General features: G+C 40.1%; 2 protein-coding genes across 3 annotated transcripts; both read right to left on the reverse strand.

The window, feature by feature from the left end:
• Positions 1–1915: 1915 nt before the first annotated feature.
• vsx2 (visual system homeobox 2) lies at positions 1916–7579 on the reverse strand. 2 transcript variants are annotated; one of them, XM_086150373.1, is made up of 5 exons: positions 7083–7579; positions 6782–6866; positions 6149–6272; positions 3182–3362; positions 1916–2938 (listed from the first exon to the last, which is right to left on the reverse strand). In XM_086150373.1, the coding sequence occupies exons 1-5, from the start codon at positions 7483–7485 to the stop codon at positions 2559–2561; spliced, it is 1173 nt and encodes a 390-aa protein (XP_086006499.1). In that variant the 5' UTR covers positions 7486–7579; the 3' UTR covers positions 1916–2558. The 2 variants fall into 2 exon arrangements, with proteins under 2 accessions (XP_086006499.1, XP_086006570.1); XM_086150444.1 differs by having other exon boundaries at positions 2429–2875.
• A 3209-nt stretch (positions 7580–10788) lies between these two features.
• On the reverse strand, positions 10789–26099 carry lin52 (lin-52 DREAM MuvB core complex component). The gene is made up of 6 exons (XM_086150567.1): positions 26081–26099; positions 25338–25412; positions 25220–25257; positions 25019–25085; positions 24833–24916; positions 10789–13820 (listed from the first exon to the last, which is right to left on the reverse strand). The coding sequence occupies exons 1-6, from the start codon at positions 26097–26099 to the stop codon at positions 13765–13767; spliced, it is 339 nt and encodes a 112-aa protein (XP_086006693.1). The 3' UTR covers positions 10789–13764.
• Between the last annotated feature and the right edge of the window lie 219 nt (positions 26100–26318).

A 26318-nucleotide genomic window follows, 5' to 3' on the forward strand; every position in this document is an offset into this window, starting at 1 on the left:
AATCAAGAGACCTGACTGGCTTCACTTGCACTGATACTTATACGCAGCAGAGGGCAGAAGAGCGTCATACTTCAGTACAGTCCAGTGGCAGCTGCTGTTTCGGCCTATGCATTTACCATCACCACTGAAACCATACTGGCCTTAAACGATTCATAAAAATCAGATTTTTAATATTGTATATCTCAAAATCTTTTAATAACCTCATAGGATTTCTCTTTCCTTGAATTGAGAGGATGTGATGAGAGATGTCTTCACATAGACAGTCCATCATGATGCACACTGCGAATAACCTCATCATATCCAATGTAAACAGCTGTATCTTCAACAAATCGCAGTCATGACTGTCTTCTCTGCTCTCTGAGGATTTTAAATAGCTTTGCCCTCAGACAAATAATCTTCTCTCGATACATGTCTTGACCTCAACAAATTAATTTGGATGAGGGTCTATGGAGGTGAGTACTCAGTCTTCTGCATCATTCAATCAGCCTCTGATTGTGGAGCGAGTGCACAAGAATCCTACTTTGATGGAAAGGAAAACGAGTTGAATCGGAAATTGATGACATTTGCTTCAAATGTGAGACTGATCTCAAGCTGCTGCTTGTTTCAGTAAGATTTTTGTGCCAGTTTCAGTCCCAAAAAATGAAGTTGTGTGGGTTAAGTTGTTATTTTCTTTTAGTTTTTTTTTTTTCGTTTTCTTTTTTTTAAGTCAAAGGATGCTGTTCCGTGACTTTAAATTCCCTTTTGTAAGATGGTTTGTATCAACACATCCAAAAAGATCTTAAAAGATAAATATGTTTTATTTTTAATGATAAGAAAACAAAAGGATATAGGGAACATACTTGCTTGTGGGGCACTATTTCCTGTATTTTGATCATCCTTAGTTAAACACAGTGTTTTGGCCATCAAGAAATATCAAAATATGCTTTGCCAAATGGGACTACAGAGAACTGCGCAGCAATATACTATCTTTACTCTGTCTTTTTTGAGCAAAACCTGATGTAAATGAAACTGATGATTAACTGTCGAACAAAGCCTCCTCCAAATCGTCCAGCCCAAAAACTAGCCTTGGGTAAGTTTTGTTTGTTTTTCTCACAAACTTGAATTTTATTAAAACATAGCTGAACTGATTGATTACATCACAGGTCAATCTTTTTAGATTTGAATCAACCAATGAAATTACAAGGCTCGTTACATTAACATCCCCTATCATCATGGCACGCTGACATCCAGCTCCTCACCATCATTAATTATCGTAACTATAGTTATAACTGTGAGGAAAGTAATTAGCAACCTTTTCCCCATCCAGTGACATTATGGTTCCACTGTGAGAGGTGAGCAACAGCATACTAATGGTGGCCTTCCCTTGCCTTTTGAATTTGCTCTCCCTTTAATTGGAATGGAAATAAATTGTTCAGCTCATTATAAACCCACATTACCCAACCAAGGATAAAGTATAATTCTGACATGTATTACAGCCAATACTCCGAAGCAGACGTGTTATAAAACTGACTCCAAGTGGCCTGATGCAAGTCCATTGAAGACAGAAGACCAGTTTGTGAGAAATGAAGACAGTCAAAAATAAAACTGCTGGATAGGTATTGAGATAAGTAGATGGAACAGCTTAAGTGTTGCCTGGTATTTGCATCTACTAAAGTGATTTTGGCCTCAGGTGACCTTTTTCTGGGGGTGCTTTCACTTTGCCCTTACAAATGAGCACCACTAACTTTCAAAAGTGCTCTAAAATATATCTAAAGAGTCAGTTCATTAAATGGCAACAAGAGCTATTCCAACATGAGAGCTGCAGCAACACACCAGAGGTACCGATGAGATATTGCCCCCCCCCACCCCCACCCAAAAAAACAACTTGAAATTATTATTATCAAACCAGTTAATTTGGAGAGACAGTAGAAGGAAAAACACCAAAAAGTCATTTTTAATAAAAGGTGATTTCTATTTTATGCAATGTGAGGTATACATATTTGAAATTAAACACAAACATCTTTAAGACAAATCAAGGTGTGCCTTTTGTTTTGTAATGGAGGTTATTACATCAATTATATACAGTGCAATACTGGACAACAACTATTTTCTCTCTCTCTTGACAGAGGACTGGAGACGTGATGGTTCTTATTTAAAATGTCACCATTCAGTTACTGTACAAGCAACATCGAGACAGTTGTCAAGACGAAATGTATGTAATTGGCAGGGTCATCCTGTTCAACATGACACCCAGGATAAAACTGGACTCATCTGTCTATATATTTACTTGTAGGGTCAATGTACAGCAGACTGGTATTTCCGCTCTTCCATTCTTCTCTTCTACGCAACAATGGGAAGTAAAACAGAAAAAAAGTGCAATTTCATGTTCTGTGCAGCAGGAGTCCGCCAGATGAGTTTTCTTTTCAGAAAAGTCCAGACGAAGGTCGATTTGAAGAAGTCACTAAAGGGAGGAGTTCATTGCAGAGAAACCCTACACGCCATGCAGGGTAAAGTCTGCACGTACTACGGTTGTGCCACTTCTCAAATATGAATGACGGTCCTCAGGAACTTGTTCATGTCTAGGGACTCTTAAACTCCTCTGCTGGACTTGAGGGAGCGCTTGCTTTCTCTTCAACTGCTTGCATCTCGGCTTTGCCCTCCGGCAGTCTGTCATGAGATACCGTCCCCAACACTTTTGCACTGTGCTCTTGTGCTTTGGCCCTGAGTGCGGCAATGCTGTTCTCTCTCAGTTCCTCTTTTGTAATGATGGACTTGCCTTTTGACCTCTTCTCCTCCACCTCTGAATCTTCTGCCCCCTGTGAGCTTTGCTGCAGGGGCTCATCACACTTTCTTGCTGGAGTGGGGACCGCAGACTCCATGGATTTTTTGTGCATCCCTGCAAAGAGTTGCGGGCATTCAGATTTAGAATAGCGTCTGTTGATTGGAAAGCCATCTTGAACTGAAAATAGCAAGCAAAACAGTTCCGCTTTAGAATCTAAAGTTTGACAGCGGTAATACATAACCAGCGTTGAGGATGGAAACGTTTAAATGTATTTATAGCCACATTATTCAGTATCACTTACTAATCAAAATGGTCTGGTAGAAATAATAGATCCCTTCTGACAAAACTGACTGTTTATGGAATTGTGGGTAAATACTAGGAACATCACTCAGTGTACAAATGTACAGAATTCTGCCTCACCAAGCAACCAAGGGGCACAGGATTCCATAATGCCATCCTTGGCAGACTTGAGGATGGACTCTGGCAGGGGAATTGAATGCCTCACCATGGCGCCATACAGCCCATACTCAGCCATCACAGTGCTGCGGCCCCAGCATTTTTCCCTCTTCCTCCACTTGGCCCTTCGATTCTGAAACCATACCTGTTCCAAGAACAATGTGTAAGTTAATACCACCTCTAGCCTTTCTGATGATTCTATTATGAAAGCAGAAATTGCGCGGGTACATTTTTAATCATCTGAAAAGGACAGAACTTCTTTGAGTGGTGGATGGTCAGAAAAACTTTTGATTTTGTTTGGCAATATGTAGATAAAACAAAATTATTCTGAGATTCATAGTTATGATGAGCAACCTTTTTTTAAGTCAACTGTTTTTGTAGATTTTTCATGGGATAGATTTTACAGTAAGGTCAATAAATGAAAGCGCCATAGTTCCATCACTTCCATTTAACAATAAATTTGATCTGTTCTTGTTTATTTATTTTATTTTATTTCTTTTCTTTTCTTTTATTTTATCTTATTTACCAAGCCCCATGCTGTGTACATAAGACATGACTGACCTAAAACCTTGACTAAAAAATATATGTGTGTGTGTGTGTGTGTGTGTGTGTGTGTGTGTGTGTGTGTGTGTGTGTGAGTGTGTGTGTGTGTGTTTGCGCTTAAATTTGCTCATTATTATTACATTATTATTACATTTTTGGCACAGTAGTTCCCCATTTACTTCCTTCAAGTGTTATTTGTTCCCCTACCGTCATTTATTGACCTTATCATTGTCAAATCTTTTCCGATTAAAAACCATGTTTTAACAGTTAAATGCATTCACACTGATCATTGACTTAATGCAGTGCTATATGATTCATTTGTCAATACTAAGCTTCAACTTATCAGTGCCCTAAAAATATTGTTAGGGCATTCACACTCAATTGGGACACTATGACATTTGTCATACGTCACAGGATTAATCTGAACTCTCCATTGGGATGCAAATAAACCAGCGTTAACAAGAGTTCCCTTTGGATTGAGCACCATTGATTTCCAACAATCCCCCTGAGGCCACAGAGGTAAGGGACATGTGGCTCCTGTCAGTGCTCAAATACAGCTACCAGTGGTTCAAATAGAGATGTTTTGACACATCTGGACACTTCACTCTGCAACAACTGGTGGCCCTACAGGCTCTCTGTCAGCTCAGAGGCAGAGACCAAATTGATAATACTGCACAACACAAGACAGTTAAACACTTTGAACGCTCTTAGAGGAGGGCCACAAAAAAAAAGGGCAGGGGTAAATCAAATTCAAACCATCAAACCCCGTCCCCAGGTCTCCCTTCCTTTTTTTCCCCTGGTCATTTTGATGATAATCTTATTTCACCTCATTTCACATAAGATACTTTTATTATGAGAAATTGCTTCTCTGCCCCTCAAAAAGAAGTGGCGTGGAAGCTACGAGGAGGAGCGACCCCGGGGGCTCGCCGAACCTGATTGAAAAATAAGTTAATTTCAAGCCCGATCGATGGAGGGCAGGCGGGCAAATATCACGGGAAATTAAACTACCGGGACTCATGGGGAACGGCGCTATTGACCCGTGCTAATAAATTCAATGTAGTTATTTCATTTAAAACTCCTATAGTGTCTCCACGCAGCAGACGCAGCTCGGCTGATTTAACAAATGACGCCAAATAAGAAGATGGGGCGTTTCATTTTATTTTATTTTATTTAGGGACGTTTCTTATTCATTTAATAATTTCCACGGATTATTTATTCGCGATGTTGCATCCCGTAATAAGAAGGAGATTAAAAGCCGCCCGCACCTCCCTAGGGGCCAAATAGCTGGTCCGGGTCACTCCGCAATCTCCTTCCGCCTTGATCACTTGATTAGGTAGTTAGTGGCTCCATCCGCGGGGGCCTGATGGAAGCTCAGCGAGAGGGAACGAAGGACAAGCGGATGGTGTTCTGACAGGAGACCGGCGGGGGTGATCGATTTCCGGTGTGTGTGTGTGTGTGTGTGTGTGTGTGTGTCCCTCTTCGGCAAATGTATGTGGCACGGTGGGAACGTGAAGCCACACGTTGGCCTGGTAATGTCACGGACACACACACACTCTGGAAAGTTAGGGGTGTCATTTCAGTGATTTAGACTTTTGGGGGGAAAAAATCTGATATTTTATTTATTTTACAGAAGATTAAATACATTTCTAATAAATTTTTATATTTCTACAATATATAATATATTTCTAATATATTTCTTTTCGATTAAAACCGGATGTACTAACTTTATTTTGACAGATTTGAATTGCATCTCGATTGATTTGGGAGCGGACCCAATTCCGGTTGTTAATTAATATTTGTATAATAAGTGAAAGGTTGGTTGTTTTTATATATGGCCCTGCGATAGACTGACGGCTGGGTTAGGCTTCAGCACCTCCCCCCCCCCTTTCTACGTGTAGGACAAGCAGGAGATATGAATAGATAAATGGATGGATATTAATATTTTGCACGAATATAAATCCATGAAAAACTTAAACCCTAACCCTGAGAAATATTATACACACTCACACACACAGTGACTATATATGTTGTATTTACATGACAGATATCGTTCACCTGTATTTTGATGCGAAAGCGGTCGGAAAAGAGACAAATTAACGCCACATTCTTCCACTCGGATAGGTGACGTTGTAGCCAAGATGGTCAATAATAATAATAATAATAATGCATTTTATTTGAAGGCACCTTTCTTGACACTCTAGGACACCGTACACACATGCGCATAAAAAGAGTCCACGTTAGTAACTGGCAACCTGCGGTTGCTTAGTAGCCACAAGTTACTTATAATAATAGGGCATTTTATTCAAGACGCCTTACTCGACTCTCAACGACGTTTATTTAACATTATGTACGGAATTTAAATATCAGACAAGTCGTATCGAGCTCTACCTGTATCCTGTCTTCAGGTAACTCGGTCTTCATGGCCAGCATCTCCCGTGCGTAAACATCCGGATAATGCGCCTCGTTAAAGGCCTTTTCCAGCTCCTCCAACTGATAGGATGTGAATATGGTCCTATGGAAACGGGGATGCAAAAATATACATATATGTCCAGAACATTCGGGAATACAACAGATGAAAAATGAACATTTTGTAAATATGAGGCTTGCGATAGTTCCCCTTTCCAGTGAATTAGATTTAAACTGGCAAATACAAGATAGTTTATTAATCTCAGACCGCTTCATACAATGAATTAATCTTCACCCAGGTGTTTAGAGGGTGACAATAAATAGGCTAATAATTCTATTATTTATAATTAGTGATATCTTAATTTTTTTAATAATATCAAATTCCCTCAATATTTAAAAAGTAGGCTTCCAATAGAAGAAGTCCATCCTTGAAATAAGGTGACAATTTTCAAGTTTTCAGGAATTAATCGTCTAATATTAATAATAATAATAATAATAATAATAATAATAATAATAATAAGAAGAAGAAGAAGAAGAAGAAGAAGAAGAAGAAGAAGAAGAAGAAGATGAGAAAAAACGTACAACAGTCTATTAACAAAAAAAAGCAACACTAACCGGTGACGTCTTTTCTTGCGTTTCTTGCTTTGACTTATTGACGACTTGGAGAGCTTCCGTTCATTTGAAGACAAATCTTCTGAGTCTGAGTAAACAATGAATGATCAGCTCGGAGATGTTCACAATAAGAAAAAAAAAATTAATATCGAGCTCGTTTGAGTGGAGGGGTTATTTTATTTGTAAATTTCTAGAACATTTATATACATATGAATATTAGCGATAATATTGTACAATTAACAGAAATTATAAATCAACCAGAATTAAGGCCTGCTATTATTCTGTAGGCGGTTTTTCAGATCACCTGAGCTGGCAGACTGGATGTTGTCCAACGGGCCTCCGCTCCTACCGCGGGGCTGCAAGTGAACGTCCTGCGCCTCAGACAGCACGGTCTCCAAAAACGCAGGCTGGCCGTAAAATGACGGTATCCCACCGGGGCCGATTAATCCCATCCCCACGCCCACGCCGGTGGGGCCCAGCACGGACCTGGCCGCGATCAGGTGCGCCCTGGCCGGCAGCGCACCCAGGGGGCTACTCGGGGCTACGGACGGCTCCTTGTTGAGCCCCAGTATCTCCTGGATGCCGAAGCCGGTGCACCTGGTCGGCGGATGAGTTGCGCCGTTCTTGGGCTGGTGGCCGTTCGCGCCGACGGAGCTTCTCTCCGTGTTGAAACTTTCCCCGAGAACCGCGCCTTGTTTCCCCGTCATACTGTTCTCGACGCTGCCTTTTTTTTTTCTTTTTTTTTTGGTTTTTCTTCCCCCAAGTCCTATTTCTCCAGACTGCGACCCCGTCCCCAGTGCATGATCGTGTGCGTAAAACACAAGGGTCCACTAGAAAATGGTCCCTTTATCCAACAGGTCCATCCCAGCAGAGGCAGGGCCCGGCAGCCAATCGGCTGCAAGGATTCGGGATTCCTGCGGATCATGGATGCATTATACGCCCTCTCAGATACATATCGGCATTTTCCGCTCTCTAAAGGAAAAAAAGGAACGCTGGGAGACAGAAAACGGACAGGGAGACGCGGGCTGCAGGCGACGCTCTGAACGCGTCTGCTACACTTTCAAGAAAAAAAAAAGTACATAGACTATACCACACAACTCAGTTTAAAGCATTTCATATTCGTTAAGGAGGCAGGCCTAATCAGAATTATTGGAAATGCTACACGTTTGATGGGGGCGAAATAATAATCGTAATCTCCCGGATTAGAGCTGCGTATATTTTAGCTTTCCGTGAACGTTGCCTCACGCTTTAAAATATACATATGAATATCTTGGCTCACACCATTGGATAACTGATCACCACATGCTTTGAGAATTCCATCACACGCAAATACCCCCTCCCCCCACCCCAAAAAAAAGCAAACAAACAAACAAACAAACAAAAAAACATGTAGATGCACCCACTGTTTGGGGCCTGCATGGTGTCAGCAGCAGATAGCATGCACAGTTCCTTTGGAGAATGGGGGGACGATTAATAATAACAACAAATAACAATTATAACAGTAACGATAATAATAATTGAAACACTAATAATGATTCTACTACTACTTTCAATAATAGTGGCTACATGACTAACATTGAATAGAGCATTTTCTCCTTTTATAGTAGGGTTAGGGTTAGAGTTCATATCAAAGCCTGATATGTGTGTCTTTCTAAAATAACCCTACTTACCAAGTACATGCAATTTCCTATATTACATTATCTTCCTTTTCCTTATCTCCATCAGCTTGTCCCTTCAGGGGTCACCACAGTGAATCAACATTCTCCATCTAACCCTCTTCTCTGTATCCTCCTCTCTCACACCAACATTCTTCATATCCTTTCTCACTACATCCATTAATCTTCTCTTTGGTCTTCCTCTAGACCTCCTGCCTGGCAGCTCAAAGTCCAACAACTGTCTACCAATATATTCACTATCTCTTTTCCGTACATGACCGAACCATCTCAGTCTGGCTTCTCTGACCTTCTCTCCAAAACATCTAACATGTGCTGTTCCTCCGATAGACTCATTCCTGATCCTATCCATCCTGGTCACTCCAAAAGAGAACCTCAGCTTCTTCATCTCTGCAACCTCTAGCTCTGCCCCTATCTTTTCGTCATTGTTACAGTTTCGAGGCCATACAACATCACTGGTGTCACCACTGTCTTGTACACCTTCCCTTTCAGTTCAGCTGATAGTCTTCTATTGCATAATACCCTCGACACTTCACCCATTCCAACCTGCTTGAACCTGTCTCCTCACCTCTTTTCCACACTCTCCACTGCTATGGACTGTTGACTCCAAGTACGTGAAATCTTCCAACTTCTTCATCTCCACTCCATGTAGCCTCTCTATTCCACCTGGGTTCTCCTCATTCACACACATATATTCTGTCTTGCTGCAATTAACCTTCATTCCCCTTCTTACCTCCACCTCTCTAGATTTTCCTTAACCTGCTCCCTGCTCTCACTACAGCTATATTATATTATATTCTAAATGGTCCAATGAGTGTTGCAGTATAAAGAGTGTGAATATCAATGCATTAATGAATCTTTATCTTATCGCCAGTGACAGACATAGACAATAAACCAATCACGCTCTCATTTACACGTCTGGCCAGTTACGGGCTTAAATATTCTTAGTTTATAATGTTTCGTGGACTCATCCTCTTGCTCCACGTGGAATATGCTCGGGGTTTTTTCTTTGCACTCACGCACATTCTCCACCGCAGCGGGGCTGCAGCCGACGGTTCCACCTTTTTACACCACATCAAAGATCTGGCGATGAGTTCTGATTAGGGAGGAGAAAATAAAATGGAAAAATATGGCTGCTGCAATTAAAGGGAGAAACTAATTAGGGCCTATTTAGCGGAAATTCTATCAATGTTCATCAGTGTTATTAGAATATGCAAATGACGCAGCGGCCTATTGGGATCCAGCCATTTGTTTACATGAAGAGGTGAGTCAGCATGACCCGTCAATTAAGTGGGACTTCGCCCCCCCCACCCCCCCACCCCCTTCACCTTCCCAACAATTTATAGACTTTTTTTGAGTTTGTTTGTTGATGCTTTCGGATCACCCATCTCGTGAAACTGGCAGCGGGCTGATTTCCATGCATAGCATCGGCAGATTAAGGAAAGATTTAGTTCGCTCATTCGTGTAGATTGCGGCGGCCATCAAAGAGCACAAGATCTGTTGGATGCAGATTAAAAAGCAAACAGCTGTTGGGATTTTTTTTTTTTGTTTATCTGCCTCTCCACTCCCCCACCCCACCATTCCCCCTCCAGTTTCCGTGCAGACATCACGATAAACGACAAGAGAGACGTCTCCAAAACTGGATGGCACGTCGTCGTCGTCGGGAGGCGTTTAAAGACCGAACGGCCGCACAGCAGTTTAGGCCACTGAGAGAATAAAAAAGGCACAAAATAAAGAGACAGCACACCTGCAGAGGGGTAAAAGATAAGGAAGGACAGAACGGTTGTTTTTTTCAAAACGCTTTACAGGGTCGTGATGCGATGCTCCAGAAAATAAGAAAAAAAACAAAAAACGAATTTGCGATTTTTCTCCACAATGGCATGTTTGGAAGCTGCCCTATCGGCGAGGAGTTGATTAATCTGCACTAATTGACGGCTAATTTTAGGAGTCGGGGCGCACTGGATTGACGTTCGCCAGGGCGCAGAGGCCATGCGAGGTCAAGGCAGCGCTCCGAGGACGAACGGATGGGCTCCGGGACCCGCCAACCCCCCCCCCAATCCATACTTTCCATATGGATGAGCAGCTCCGTGGACACTGACCGGCCTGTGTCCGCAGAAGATCGAGGTTGTCGGGTCGCTCTGCGCCGATCAAGGATCAACAAGTGTGACAGCACTTACGCAAAATTGGAGCTATCATGAAGTCATAGTTTGTTTGTTTTTTAAACAGGATTTAATATGGTTGGATTTGTTTTTGTTTCCATGTTGCTAGTAAGAGTAATAAAACAGTTGTAAGGCAATATACAGTATGCAAAAAACACTCAAATTCAGAGGGGTGAAAGTGGATGATGGTGAGATGAAAACCCTGAAAATGTCACCAACTTTTTCCATCTTATTAGAATCAGCTATCATCACACATGGAAGGAATTTGGTTTTGGTTTAGTTACACCTCATACTGACATAGAGGTAAACAATGACTGGACTAGAGCATTAAAGACAACACAAAATAGAAAATGCTGAGTGCAAGGATTTTTAAGTATATAAGGTAATAGTGAGTAATATGGACAGTGAAGTAGTGCAAAGATGAAGCTATTGCATAGAAAGATAAAATAATACATAAAGTGATGATCGGATACAAATTTTAATAAGCACTCCAGAATGAATGAATATGGAAATGTTGTATTTCTCACTTAGGCCTGCTGGAGCCATGAGATTTATTACACCACTCATTACTTTGCAGTTTCTCTGAGATGCACTGTAATGTAATTGCACCGACCCATTATCGTTTAAACCTTGGAGATTGGCCACACATAGGTCAGGACATTATGATCTCTACATAAAAAGTCACACAAATGAAACGGCAAAGTGAGAAATAAAAAGAAGAAAGTGTAGAGGCACGTGTATACATTTGCATTACAATTGATGTGCGGAAAATAATGCCGTATTAAGATGTAACAGTACAAAAAGTGTACTCAGATATAAAGTCATATTCATTTCAAATTATATACAAATATAACATGTGCTAAATATGCAGCAATGTATATAATATCAAATTACTCAAACCAAAAAAAAATTGCAGTCTGAAAAAAGGACCGATTATTAGTGATATAAAAGTGCATGAAAAAGAAAATTGTCTGACCATTAAGTTAATTGTACAGCAGGTGACCATGCATTTGATTTAGTGTTTTTAGTGAATTTCTAATAGTAATGTGTCCAATTACTGCAGAATCGACGAATGAAATATGATTAGAGTAATGAGGTACTTTGTAATACTCTACACCAAACAAAGATGTGTCATACCTCCAGATGTCTCCTCTCGTGTTTGTGACCTTAAACATTCCATACACTTTAACTGGCAAAATACTGGACCAGGGTTGGTTATCAAGAGCATGCAGCAAAAGAATATATGTCACATATCATATTTCTAAGTCAGCCTTGAAAATTCTGATTTTCAAAAAGAGCACAGAGAAACTTATGCAAATAAACATGTAAACAGAGTTAAGTATGGAGTTTCACTTGAAGGAACAAGAGGAAAAAACACAATATACATACTCTGAATAGCATGCTATTATTAATTATTGGGAAACCACAGGAGTGACAGTTGAAACATGGGACAGTTAGAATACCTTGAATTCCTTTGGTCGCCAACATGATACAGATGCTCTTCACTCCAGACATTAGTGTGTGTTCTATCGATCAGATCATAACAAAAAGCCCTATTAAGGGCGTTAAACATCTTAAGTGACCTTGTGATCTACACATACAGATGCTGAATGCATGGTTTGTTATTGATACCAGTGTATAGGCTATTCATAACAGTCAAATGTATGCTCAAACCCTTCAAAAAACAAAAGCAGTACTTTCATTTTGGAGACTTCGATTTCATAAAAGGGGATATCATCTTGTCCAATGACTTGTTGGGTTTTATTATTCATGGGAAAGGAAGGCTGGTAAAGAAACATTTACAATTGCATTTGCAATTTACCAGGTTATATATTTTTGGACTGTGATTTGGCAATAAAGCCTGTGACAACTGTCCTTGTCTCCGCCACTGAAAGCAGAGCACGAATGCTGAATTATTGACTTTTTTCGTCCTCAACTTTAACAAGCCACCAGGTCTGGATTCATGAATGTGAGAGAGCCCATTAGTGAGGTGTACAAAAATCATCCAAAGTAGGTGTTGAAATGTTGTATTAATAGAGCAGGTCTCCTGCTGGTTGATAAAATCAGCCAAAGGAATTTATCACAACCTGGCAACCAATCCCCCCCTTTATAGGGTGAAGACAATTAGTGGTCTTTAAAAATGATTAGGACATTTGTTCCCTGAGCTTCTTGTGAGTCCTCAGTGAATACTCTAAAAACAAACTTTTAAGGTTTACACACTGTCAGGACTTGTCAGTGAATTAATAGTGATGCAGTAACTTCCATCGCTACTTGAATCTTGATCACAGGTTTTATTTTTTTTTAATTTGTTACGAATGAATCAAACATATTTGAGCAGTGTGACGCTACATGCTGCATTCAAGGCTTTGTTAGTGTCTCGGGACTTTGCAGTAGCACTCACACAAAACTCACTCTCTGAGTCAAACTGCACAGGGGTGAAACCAGGGTCCGTGTGAGAGTGGTAGGGGGTAAAGCCACTGAGGCAATGGCAGCCTCGGTCCGTATGAATCGGAAAGACGATTAGGGGCTTATTAGGGGCATGGGGAGAAGTGTAACTTGTTGGAAGTGAGTGGCCAGAGACCCAGCGACATCTCCAGCCGAGAACAGTCCGAGGCAATGTCTTACCTAATTATGGTGGACAGACTTCTTTTTGTTTCCCATTCGGCATGCCTGTCTGATTCTCTTTGTGCCTGACTGCTTGCTCCAACAACGCTGAAGTGTGCTAATTAGAACAGAAATGGTCCTAGTAATTATGTCAACTCTTATTAAAGGCCATGACAATGAGCAAAATTATTTTTACACAATGTTTTGTGTAGGAGACCTTGCTTCCAATGCTCATTAAATGGAAAACATGCTCTGGTGGTGGGGAAAGCACTCTCATGTTGGAGATCTTTCCTTCTCTTTCTCTCCTAGCTGGAGAGGAATTTTAGTGAAAGCCCTAATTTAAAACTCTCTCAAAATGGTTATATTGTCTTTTCATTTCAAAACTTTATTATACAACTTCACAAACTTCAAAATATGAATACACATTTCAAATATTCAGGTTTGATAAAAGCAAAGATATATGTCCTAATATCTAGGAGGATGAGGAAGAGGTGTAGAAGAACTGTGGAGAAACTCAACTCAGGTCCTCACAGGGTGCAAAAAAAAAAAATCACTTCTTGGGCCTCTCTAGGATGTTCAAGAATTTTCCTCTGGTCATTTCCCTGGCTGAAAAAGACAGAAACACAAAATCAAATCACCTCATTAAACACCTTACCTAGAGACCAGTTTACTTTCTACCAAGTTGGTCAAATGAGAAAGTCATGGACCACATTTGCCTGTAGCTCTGACCATGCCTGAAATTCTGTTTAGTCATGCAAAGCAGGTATTCTGTATCTGTGGTGTCACATTGGGATGCAATTTATATAAACATCTGTTCAATCGTGACATGAGAAACAACATAAAACAGAAAGTAGCTACTAAAGAGTCTAGTGATTTGCTTGATTGCCTTTTAAAAGTGGTGAGGTGGAGCAGTGAGACATTCAACCACGAGGTGTGTGTATGCAACTCAATAAGGATAGAGAACAGAATACCGAGAACCAAAACGTCAAGTTGTTTTATACCATGATTATGGAACATGGTCAAGCATGACATAACTGAAAGGTGACAGACTAACATTAAATTAAGGGAACTGTTTCATTACTTTTCATCAAGGCAGGAATGGAAGGTAAAATAGCTATGACTTCATTTGTTGGCTGTTGGAAAAAAGAAGCTTTCAAAAAAAACAAATACTCTCCTTGTCAAGCTAAATCCTTTTTTTTAGTTTCAGACACAAATTTCACATCAATGGATGGATGCTGAATAATTTAGAAAACTTAACTTAAAAAAATGTACCAATTAATGAAGCTAATACTTGAAAGTTTATCGCACAGGCACAATATCTATTGTGGACCTTTGTGGCATGTTTCTCCACTTAGGTTTACCTTTTCTGACCATCACAGAAAATAATTGAGAATTGTCAATAGCCAAGTTAAGATCATATAACATATCAAATTATACAAAGAAAACTATATCATGTAACTGCTCTTACTGATACTGATATTTAAAGGGAGGGATCTGGATCTTTTTTGTTGTTTTGAATTTAGTCATTACTTTAGAATAAAAATATTTAAACTTGTTTTCACAATTATCAGGAAATGGATACATCTACCGAAAAATCAAAAAAATCTGTATGAAAAAAATAAACCGAAGCTTGTTGAGAAATGAACTCAAGAAAACAAATACAATGAACAGAAGACATCAATAATTAACTACATCAAATAATGACATGAAATGAAAATATTATTCAAAATATTTCATTCTCTAAAATGAATATTAACAATCTTGACGACCTGTCTGGGACTGTCTGGGCCCCCGGCACAATATTTTTGGGCGCACAGAACCTGACATTCTGTTTTATTAACCACACTCAAAAAAAGACAAAACCACTTCATTATTGTTGCAGGAAATGTTGCTCTTTGACACTAAATTTCAGTGTGTTCTTAGAAGTAACTGAAACGCTTCTGTTCATTTTTTTTCCTGTTTTCTTAAATAAATGTAAAGCGTGACCATGAGGAAAAACACAGTGTAAACTCGCTAGAGATATGTAGATGGAGCTGAAAGGAGTTTGGAGCAAGTGAGTTAACTCTGCCACACACAGGCTTACAAGAGAATCGTCACGGTTAGAAGCCATTTGTTAAACTGGTCTTTCCTGGGTGAGAAATCACTACAGAGGATCTCTGTCCGGCAAATCCTTGTCACTGTGGACACAGGCAGACTTCTCTGCAACAACACCACAAACCACAGAGAAAGCGTTTGCATACAGCAATCCCTCTTTGTTCAAAACAAGCAGAGGATCAGGGTCTCTGTCCCAACACAGCTTTTATGAGCTGCCAAGCTGGAATTACCTCTCTGGCGTAATTCAGCAAAGAACAAACCTGGCAAATTACGGGGGGAAACTACACAGTAGCTGAGTTAGGAGTGATTTCTAATGGGCGGCAATCATAAAGTGATCCAGCCTGATAATGCCAGAAACTTGCTGCAATCTGCTGGTGTTAAAGCACCCCTCATCTCCTGCCTACAGCATCTAATGAAAAAGCCAGGGCAGCTAGTAATTTTGATGAGTTGCCCAGTGTGGAATGATAATGGTGCATCTGGGCGTGGACTCCACATCACCTTGAAGTGTCTCTCACGGGGTTAAAGACAATGCTAATTGGAACGGCAGCACGCAAAAAGCTTTCATTTTGCACTCTGCTGTTGTTTTAGATCTCCAAACAAAAGTCATTAGGAGATGTATCATAGCCATCAAAATGAAGAAAGCAATTACTGTGGATTGACCATGAATCCACACCTTGGCGGATATGACTTCCTTTCAGGTAGCAGATACCAACCCCCTTACAGAGAAGGTAAACAATTTCCAAGACCTTGCAATCTCTCATCCTCATTTTTTGACATCTCTACCCCTTCTCCTGATGAGCTCAAACTGGCTCCTCCTGGGGGTTCATGGCCCACTGAGCTTCTCATTAATTATTCATTATTATTATACATTAATTGCAACTCTAACAGAAACTCCCATCATTGATATCATCACATTTAAGACCCAACTAAACAGAAATAATTTGGCAATTTATGAAGTGTGGCTCTTGTTTTATAGAAGGGAACTGTGGGGCAAGGCGAAACTGTCAGGGAATTCTGGTTTGTTGATTGTGTAAAGCAAAACATTTAATATAAACATTTCATTCATTCAACACCTACTCATCTTCTGTAGGTACATTTTAATGAGAGCCAGATCTTTCTCACAGCAGGCACTTCAACTTTGTGGGGTTGTTTATGCAAAGGCATTGTTGAAATGAACATCTGTGGAATCAATGTCATATCGCAATATTTTTTCTTTGTGCTTTTTCTACAGAGAAATGTAGAAATGCCCATGTGACAAAGTATGAAGTGTGAAAATATGGCCCATTTAAATACACTTGAATTGCCCGAGTTCCTCTTTTCTATTTTACAGACTTGATAAAACTGTTTTTCCGTTTTTTTTAACACAAGAAAAGCTAAGGCTACAACCCTAAATGCCTACAACTGTACATTTGGATGAGAGATGCCGCACTCTTGTACAATCCGCACACTGCCTTTGTCATATAACAGAGGAGATCAATACTGATTAGGGGAACTTAGAGATTTGTTTAGTTGATTAGAAAGGTCAATTACTAATTTTGCACTAAGTTAATCAGCATCTAGTTAGGACTGCCATCGATACTAAATGACACCGTATGGATTCTAAGGGCCATCTCTTTGCACTGTTGATTTGTTGCTATCTAATTATCATTTTGCCTCCACCGGTATGTGATTCCATCAGTCTAGCATGGAGAAGATTTTGGACGTATTGCTAAAGTACATTGTCATTATGAAGATTAACCTATATCTGCAAACAGCAAAATATGCTGTGTGGCTATTTACAGTGTTGCCTTTTATCTAAAATAACACAACAAGCCTTTGAAACTGCAGTGCACTAAATTCTGTACTGCTGCTGAAATGTTTGTTTGGGCTCCTGAATAATATCCTGTTGGCAAATCACAGGTTTGAATGTAAATGGGAAGGGAGCGGTTTGGTGTAACGTCTTACTTTCCTCTCATTTATGGTGAGTGATTTGGGTGTCATCCCCCCACCCCCAACCCCACCACTACTCCCCTGTGGATAAAAGTGTAATCAACACCCCCTCTCCCGCCCCCAAATGAAAAATAAAAAGCCCTGCACTTGAGGTAAGGTGTACAGCCCCAGTTAGCACAAAAGATAGATGACCACCCAGGCTAAGTAGAGTCCTGGACCCAAGCCCTGACTGCCCCGATTCACTTTCATTAAGAGTTAAGAGGACTTATCTGACCCTCACTGCCCATCTCCAAGTGCAGCTCAGCTATTACAGGCTGTAAGCTTTATTTAATGGATTTAACATCCACTTTCACAGTCCTCCTCCCAGGGGACAAGGGAGACACAGTGGAGATGAAACATACAAGCACACAAGCATGGAAGCACCTGGATGCACTCGCTTTCAGCCTACACCCCACCACCCCCGTTAAACACCCCCGCCCTTGCAACACATACACCTGACGCTCATGTTTGTGTTCAAAATTCAATTACCCACTTATTGATACTTCACAGGGATATTTAAGATGCAGACACGAGCTGTGATTTCCCTGGGGAGCCACTGGTTCCTCTTTATGTCCCAACCGAGAGGGCCCACCCCTCCCCTTTTCCTCAATGCATTTTCGCCTCATTGATACACACGCATGCACACACGCACACGCACACACACCAAAACAAACACATCTGCCCCTCCCTACCCCTGCCTCATCCTGTCTGTTCAAGAGGTGTCCTTATTAATAGGCAATCAGTCAAAAATCATTCATTAAAAAGCCTAAAAGGTTTTACATCCGTACTATGATTAGCTGGGAAAGAAAATCCAATGAATTCCTAATGCCTTTATGGAAATGAGGTGTCATTTTCGATCTACTCAGGAAGGCAGGCATGAGGAGTGTGTGTGAGAGTGAATGCGTTCAACCTCCCTCTCTTTTCACATACATCTCCAGCACTGATCCTGTTTGAGATGTAGACAGGCGGTATCAGATGCAGCTGAAACTTGTGACGTAGAATTTACTTGTGACATTAAGTTGTAAAATTGTGACTGGACAGATAAAACAATGGAGCAACAATGGCCTTTGAATTTCATGAACAACATGCATATGGTAGGGCAAGCTAAAACGTTTTTAATGATATCTCCAAAGAAAGTTGCTGATTTCATTCACTGATGCACTGAACTACTACTGTACTAGAATTAGGCACCTTTGAAAGGATGCACCACCTCACTGCTGTATCGCAGGAAGCCAATAAGAAAGGCTGTGGACATGTGAAAAGACTAGCCTAATGCATTAGCAGAGGTGAGGAGGACGACGACTAACTGTAGTAGGTGTGGTGGAGAGGAATCTAATGTTCCTCATTCAGCAGCTGTCAGCACAGACACTTCATAACCACCCGCCCCGTGGTCAGCCTGCCCTGATGGATTGATGAAGGCACATTAGCACCGGTGAGGCCCAGTGAATGCAATCATATTCAGCAGCAGCACACTTTTAATAGGCTGGAGATTGATCCTGAGGGTAAGAGGGAGGTACTGAAAGCAGGGCCATTAGGAGCTGTCAGGGCAGGTCAACCTTCAGTCTCACCTTCACACACAAAATGCAACAGGGGTCAGCGTGCAACAGTAGTGTGACACAGGAGAGCTTGGACTCCAGGGATTGTACCATTGAGAAAATTTCTGGATTTGTCTCTTAACTTTAGCCCACTATTATAGGCTGGACTAAATTTAAGTTGAAAGTGAACAGATCATGATATCACTATCTGAATCACACACCTACAGCCTAACTAACAGACACATCTACCACAGATTTCCAATAACAGTTGCCATCTAACAAATCGTTGACATTTAATTTTAACAGTTTTAAGATCAGCTAACTCGCTGACGCTGAAGTTGTTTCTATGAAGGCATTTAAAAGCTTTGTTGCCTTCTTCTTTCCAAGATGATTTGAAATTTAATAACACATTTTCCTTTATCATTATTTACACTCTACACAACCAGTGAAACCTGATTGGACCAACACGTTAACTTTTTTTTTAGAAATGTAACATGAAATTTTCTGAATAGATTGCGGGATAATACCCATATTGTGAGTAATTGGATTGTGTGTATAACCTGATGAGTCTCAACTATGAAATATGTGTTTGGATAGAGAATAATTAGCACATTAACAAGAGTTGTGCCAGTGGTTCTTCATGAGTAAGTGGTACCTCTGATGATAGCAAGTGGTCTGAAAGGTGGTCAGAGAATTTTATCAAGACAATCTCAGATCACACTCTCAAGAGAATTGGTACCAGCTTGGTCACAAACAGAATGCATTTGTTTCCTAGGAACATGGAATACCTGAAAGAAACACCCTGAAAATGTGATTCCACAATGAAAAACAGAAAACCATATGGGTGAGCATGACTTCCTCCAAGATTAAGAGTGAATTTGCAAGACTATGTGCCAGTTTGAAAATTAAATCATCATGTCTAGAAAGAAAACATTGTTTTCAAAGTTTGTAATTTTAAAAACAAAAGAAAGTTGAAATCATTATGTTGATATAAGAAAAAAATATATAACTCTGGATTTGGTCTAAAGTTCTTATCCCTTTGGTCATGCTTCAGTTTTACCTTTTTGAGAATTGACAATGAAAACAATTCCTGGTGGAGACAACTGAGCCACAAAACATTACTTGGCCCTTAGCAATTTGTGAGGCAAGTCCTCATTCTTCTTTGTATGGGCAATTATTGAAATCTCAACTGGAACACATTAAAATATGACAAAACAGTACTAGAGTGTCTGCTAGATTGGATAGATCAGAAATAATGTGCAGAGACTAAAGTGACAAACTCCTATTTAAAGGAATAAGTGTTAAACAGCACAGAGAATAAGACCTACAAGTGGGAGCACCATCACCAACTCAGTGTGCCAGTTGCCTTACTCGCTGAGGCCCTTCTGGTTCATCCCAGAGGAACATTCAGTTTTCAATTACCTCCAATAACAGAACTTATCAGAGTCCTCAGCTATCCCTAGAGACCTGAGGCTTGATGCTTGCACTCGGCGGCCTATGACAGAGGCATTCATCACGGGGTGGAGTAGCAGCTGGGGCCTGAAGAAGAGGCACGTGTCAAGCCCCAGTGGGAATAGGGCAGGCCAACGTCACATTGCCATTGTCGGGGTGCGGGTGGGAGGGGGCGGAGTAGCGGATTTAAAGGGTGTGTCACCTCCTCCTCTTACATCCATGTTCACACAAATATCTGAACATGAAACCACAACGGTGTGTTGGTAGCACATGATTGCATGTTTAATAGAACTGGTTACTTGTGCTGCTAAGTTGTATACTGGCCAACAGGTAATGATTGTGAGTGTTGTATTAAAGCCCAGTTCAGGTTCTCAGTCCTACTGCAGTACAGTGGGTATGTTTTCACAGTGTGATTGTGCTCTGCCCATTAACCAGCTTCCTCTTTAATGGTCCACATGTTGATGGGGGAGGGGCAGTAAATCCTGCCCACAGCCCTCTGTCTGCCGAGCCTCCACAGACTCTCGTTTACGGGTACTGAAGAGTGCACAAACATGATGAAAAAGTAGCTGAGATTTACAAGGCCTCCCCTGACAGCCAGGAAAAGAAGAAAATTAAACCAGAGAGCATTAAGCAGGTACCCATTACAGGTCTGCTCTGACACCAATAATAACCATCATTGTGTCCCACCATCCCAAGGAACATGACATGACTGCAAATCCTGCACTCCTCCAACTCTGACAGCTAACATCTTTATACAGGCCAGATTACATGCCTCTCCAGGTTTGGAGACATAAGGCAGGTTTGGCAATTTACGTGGAATTACTTTTTGACTTGTGGTCTGTGCAAGTACCTGACAATCACTACATAACTAGCAAATGCTGCTTTTTTTAAGTTTGTAAAAATAAATGTCTCTCTTGCCTTTGCAATTCCTATGTACCTGTGCAATGTGTATTAAAGGATAAGCATCTGCTTCAAATCCAAGATATTTCACTGAATCAAGGACCAACTCCTCTGCCCAGCCTTTAATGAACTCCTCAGATAATTAAGTTTTCATCAAGAGGCAAAACAGAATAAATGTATTTCCCAATGCATGGTTTGATTTTAATTAATAAATAACAGACTACCTGATTAGATTATACACTGAGCTTCTTCAATTTTGTCTGAAATTACATAATGTTGTATGTTTTCATACACGTTCAGGCATGTGGTGTGAAATCAACGGACATAAGATAATGTTAGGGGGACAGTCCATGCTGAGCCTATTCATAGCTTGTGCACTTTTTCACTAGAAAAATAAATACCCATTTTTCTGTCAGGGAAACTATGAGCACTTAGCTACATCTCTCTAATCCACACTCCACAAGGATTATGACCATAGAGGTAAATGGAAGAGGGAAATGGATTAAATTCTAGAATTCCATCCATCAAATGCTTGAGCACATTTTATATGTATTCTTGTAAGTATGTCCTTGATGCTTATGTTTTTCCTATTTCCATGATTGGCCTAAAACTATTTTTGTGTGTACTAATGGAAATGCAATAATGCTCAAAAATCTAATATCGCCCCTACAGTTTTTACTTATTCTGAATTCAATGCGTAAAAAAGTAATGGCAGTTGGCTGACTTTAATTTTAAGTGTGACAGTATGCACCACCACTAAAATGTATGAATGCTGACAGCAATAGAACCACCACAAAAAGCCATGAGCACCATCTCGTGGACGTTTGAGGGACATGTTTATATCTTGAAGCAGTAACTGTGAGGGCCCTCTTGGTGAAAAAAAAAATGGATGCATTCCTAAGTACCAACAGTATCGCATGTCATAAACTTGTTGAGTGGCTACTCTCAGACAGGAAGGCACAAATACATTTGTTTTGGAAGCAAGGGAAAAAAGGGTTTTTTTAGCAGGTTAAACAGTGATCAGGCTGTGTGTTTGACAATACAAGATAAATGACTAGGCTGAAAATATTAAATGTGCATCACTATGGTGAAAATTGCTTTCCTCAATAACAATAGGAAAACATTAACTAAGTAAATTAAAGTAACTTCTGATGCGTGGTAATCAATAATTCTTTCCACTGGTTTCCAAGGGAAACAAACCTTCTAAATTTTTGAAGTAATAATCTGTGCTTATCTTTTGCTTATGTAGGTCACAAGGATGCCTTGGAAGTCAACTGAGAATGTCATAAATCAGTTTATAAAACTAATCACGGCCAAGTATCTCGCAAAAGAAAACTCCGAGTCAAAGATAACCCAGAGAGCTCATATCAAGTAATACCTTATTTTTCCTATGGATCTGACTTTTTTATGACCCTTGAGTAAAAGCTGCTCAAGATACAATATAGTAATGACTAATGACTGCTTGTGGGTCACAATATTGATGTTTATTTGACCCCATCAAAATAAAAAAAAACACACACACACACACACAAACACAAATATACACATACACATACATATATACACACACATACGTACAGCTGCACACACACACGCACGCACGCACACACACACACACACACACACATACATATACACACACACACACACACACACACACACTGTATTTTCCGGACTATAAGTCGCGTTTTTTTTCATAGTTTGGTGGGGGGTGCGACTTATACTCTGGAGCGACTTATGTGTGAAATTTTTAACACATTATTACCGGTACCAGTATATAATTTCACATGTTATTTTCACATTGAACCGCAAGAGGGCGCTATAGGCCTGTGATAATAATTTCAACATTAGCGAAGAACTTAACAAAAACGGCACCGAAAAGGAAATCGTATTCTGCTGATTACAAGCTGCAAGTAGTAAAATATGCAGCCGAAAACAGTAATGGAGCTGCAGAGAGAAAGTTTGGAGTTAGCGAGAAGCTTGTAAGAGACTGGCGAAAAGCGGAGGTAACTCTAACTGAAATGAAGACAACAAAAAAGCCAATCGCGGGCTAAAAGCTAGGTGGCCACAGCTAGAGAAACGTATGCGCCGTGCAACTTTCGTGGAAGTTATTGAATGGATTGAAAAAGCATGGGCTTCGGTGACAACCGAAACCATTCTGGCAGGATTCAGAAAGGCTGGAATAGTTGGAACTGGAAGTGACGATGAGTCTGACATAAGTGATGTAGAACAGGAAGTGCCGCATCTTCTACCTCCGGAGTTAGCGGAGTTGATGAGAAGTGACACCGAGGATGAAGATTTCATGGGATTTTGGTTACCGGGTATTTGGAGTGACACGTATGGTTTTGGTAAACTTCTTATCATGTTATTTATGCTAGTTATCGGAATAACTGTTAGTATGTTATATTAACATACCACGCACTTTCTGAGTTGTGTCATGTAATGTAAGCATATCGTTCAGCCTGTTGTTGCCTCTATTCTATTTTTATTTTAAATTGTTCGTCATTGAAATTTTAAATGACATGTCTGTTCTTGTTGTTGTATTTTATTAAATAAATCCCCCCCCCCCAAAATGCGACTTATGTATGTTTTTTTCGTTCTTTATTATGCATTTTTGGCTGGTGCGACGTATAATCCGGAGCGACGTATAGTCCGAAAAATACGGTATATATATACACGCACACATACGCGCGCACACACACGCACGCACACGTACATACGCACACACAATCAGGAACAAACTACAACATTTATTTTAATGGTAGCCTTATAATTTGCTTATCCTATTTTTCATTTTATTCATTTTATCATTGTATATCGTAACGATAAACATTTTACAAAGTACTCTGGTATAGTTGCGCATAGCAATTCTATGGTTACATGAAACTTTCCATTTAAGTCAAATTTTTTATTTCCATCAATTGGGCAATCAACTGTAGGGGGAAATTATACTGGATAGGATATCAAATTCAGTTTCTCCCTGAACAATGACAAACATTGTTATTTTATTATATTAGTTATATTGATATATACACCTATGTTTCTGAATCAATAAATTGCTAACAATGGTTGTGACAGAAGCCACAGGGCAAAAATACATCTGGATGTGCACGCTCAACAGAGATAGAACAGAAGTTTGTTACTCCAGGAGTAATCAAGTGCTTGAACCTACATTCTGATCATAATGCACAAGACTGACTGGTAGAGGGGGCCACATGTTTGGCATCAGCTCAATGCCCCCTCCCTACCTTTTAACACCGTTATCAAACTAAAAATGAACGTCACATGACTTTTCCTTCTGTTACATTCTGAGCATCAAGAGAAATATTTTACTGGTGCTTCTCCCGAGTCTTCATTTGATGACTAAGACTAAATGAATGGTGGACTTCTTCCGTGTGGTGCATCTTCTGTGTTGCAACTGATTGATCTAATTGAGGATTTGATGATGCGATATTCAAAAAAAATAAATTTTGTATATTCTTGTGGGGCTCAGTAACACCTACACACAGATTTTAAAAATCTTTAGAATGTCATCTATTTGGTATTGCCGCAACCTTAACCAGGTCTCTTTTAAAGAATCGGGCTCAGCATCTCAATTAAATTAATTGAATAGATAAGGGTGAACAAATTGAAGGAAATTCACAAGTTCTTGTTCTTCAAAGTACTTACACTCCTCTAAGCCCAGCTGGTAAGCGAGGTTCTGAAGTCCCTTGACTTTTTCCATCAGGTTGGCTATTGTCAGACTACCCAGCTCTGTACAACATCACATAACTTATATTAGCTACATGAAACCAGTTTTCCAACAATGTCATGCTGTTTGACTGTAGCATATGTTTATTTATCATCATGGTATACCTTTCAACATTTCAATGTCTTCACTTTCCAGCTCAGCCATCCACTTAGGTGGTGAATTAGTGATGGGCTGTACCAGACACAACAGAGGTCAACAAAACAGCTCAGGAAAAGATTTACGATTCAGGGTTATACATGTCTACAGGTTTCATTTTTCCACACATCCAATTTGTAAATCAATTTGCCACAGTGAATGTAACTTACATTTTTACAAGATGCAGCAAATTCTGCAACTCCAGGTACTGTATGAGAGATTGTGGGTTAATTAAGGGACAAACAACAATTTCAAGAATTAAAAACAACAAAAGGAATACAAACACACATTGCTCCGGCCACAGATCAGGTGATGCTCTGTCCAGCTTCTCAAAACTCAGCAAGGATGTATCAAAGTCATCATCTAACAAGAAAAAGAAAAGAAAATTGAGTTTTGCTTTCCTTTGAGCCTATATTAACTACATTTCATATAAAAATATACTGTCTATTTATTTTTTAGAATGATGGATTTTAGGCACACAGCTGATGTTGGAAAAGTTCTGTATAGGCTAAAGGTTACGTCCATCTAGCTGCTAAGATCAGGACAATCAAGTCCATACACCCATGTGTAGTGTTACACCCTTAGTGGACATATCATAGTACATATATGTTCTAAATCTATACTCAACAATGGGCTCTGCCAGATATAGCCTTACGGCAGGCAAACTGTAAAGGCAATCTTCAACAAATACACGCAGATAATTATAGTGTTCAGAAAACATCACTCTAACAAGGAACATATTATGTTCTGGCGATTCCACATTTCTGCTTCATAACGAAGAAGCGTATTAATATGTGCGGTTAGCAGTAGCTGCTTTTAGTTGTGTCAAACTACGTTGAGGCTGGGTACTGAAGCATTTGACAAATGGACAAAAATATCTCGACAAAACGAACAGTGCACCCACATGTCAAACTTGACAAAACGGAGTGTTTAGTTAAACTAGCACAAGTGCTGTTCGTGAACTACATGGCTCTACGACAGGATATTTTCAATTTATGACAAGTGAAGCAGGAGAAACATTTGGAATTTACCTCCATTTGGAGACGCCATCTTTAGAGTTACCACGTGACAAATCACGACCAATGGCAGCGGCCGTTCGCTGAGCTGACGTAGACCCTTGTTGATTCTGCCGCGCCAGGCACACCGTTTAATAGGGAGCAGTATATCTAGCAATGCATACCTAGTAAATGCATGAAACGCCTTTTGCTGAAAACCAAATACTTTCTGTCTCTGAACTTAGACAAAAATAATTAGGTATATTTTAAAGTT

Source organism: Fistularia commersonii, chromosome 1 (genome assembly GCF_037954325.1).
Source record: "Fistularia commersonii isolate RoL2024-O1a breed Wild chromosome 1, RoL_Fcom_v1.0, whole genome shotgun sequence".
Taxonomy (NCBI): Eukaryota; Metazoa; Chordata; class Actinopteri; order Syngnathiformes; family Fistulariidae; genus Fistularia; species Fistularia commersonii.

Bases quoted from the DNA above. Each gene is read 5' to 3' on its own strand.
- lin52 (XM_086150567.1), bottom strand. The intron at 25,258-25,337 runs GTGTGTTTGTAT...TCTCTCATACAG, and splicing joins TGATCTGTGGCCGGAGCAAT to TACCTGGAGTTGCAGAATTT. The intron at 25,086-25,219 runs GTAAGTTACATT...TGTCTGGTACAG, and splicing joins TTGCTGCATCTTGTAAAAAT to CCCATCACTAATTCACCACC.
- vsx2 (XM_086150373.1), bottom strand. From the start codon at position 7,485: ATGACGGGGAAACAAGGCGCGGTTCTCGGGGAAAGTTTCAACACGGAG. The intron at 6,273-6,781 runs GTTAGTGTTGCT...CCGTTTCCATAG, and splicing joins CGCAAGAAAAGACGTCACCG to GACCATATTCACATCCTATC. The intron at 2,939-3,181 runs GTGAGGCAGAAT...TGCTATTTTCAG, and splicing joins CTGTGCCCCTTGGTTGCTTG to TTCAAGATGGCTTTCCAATC.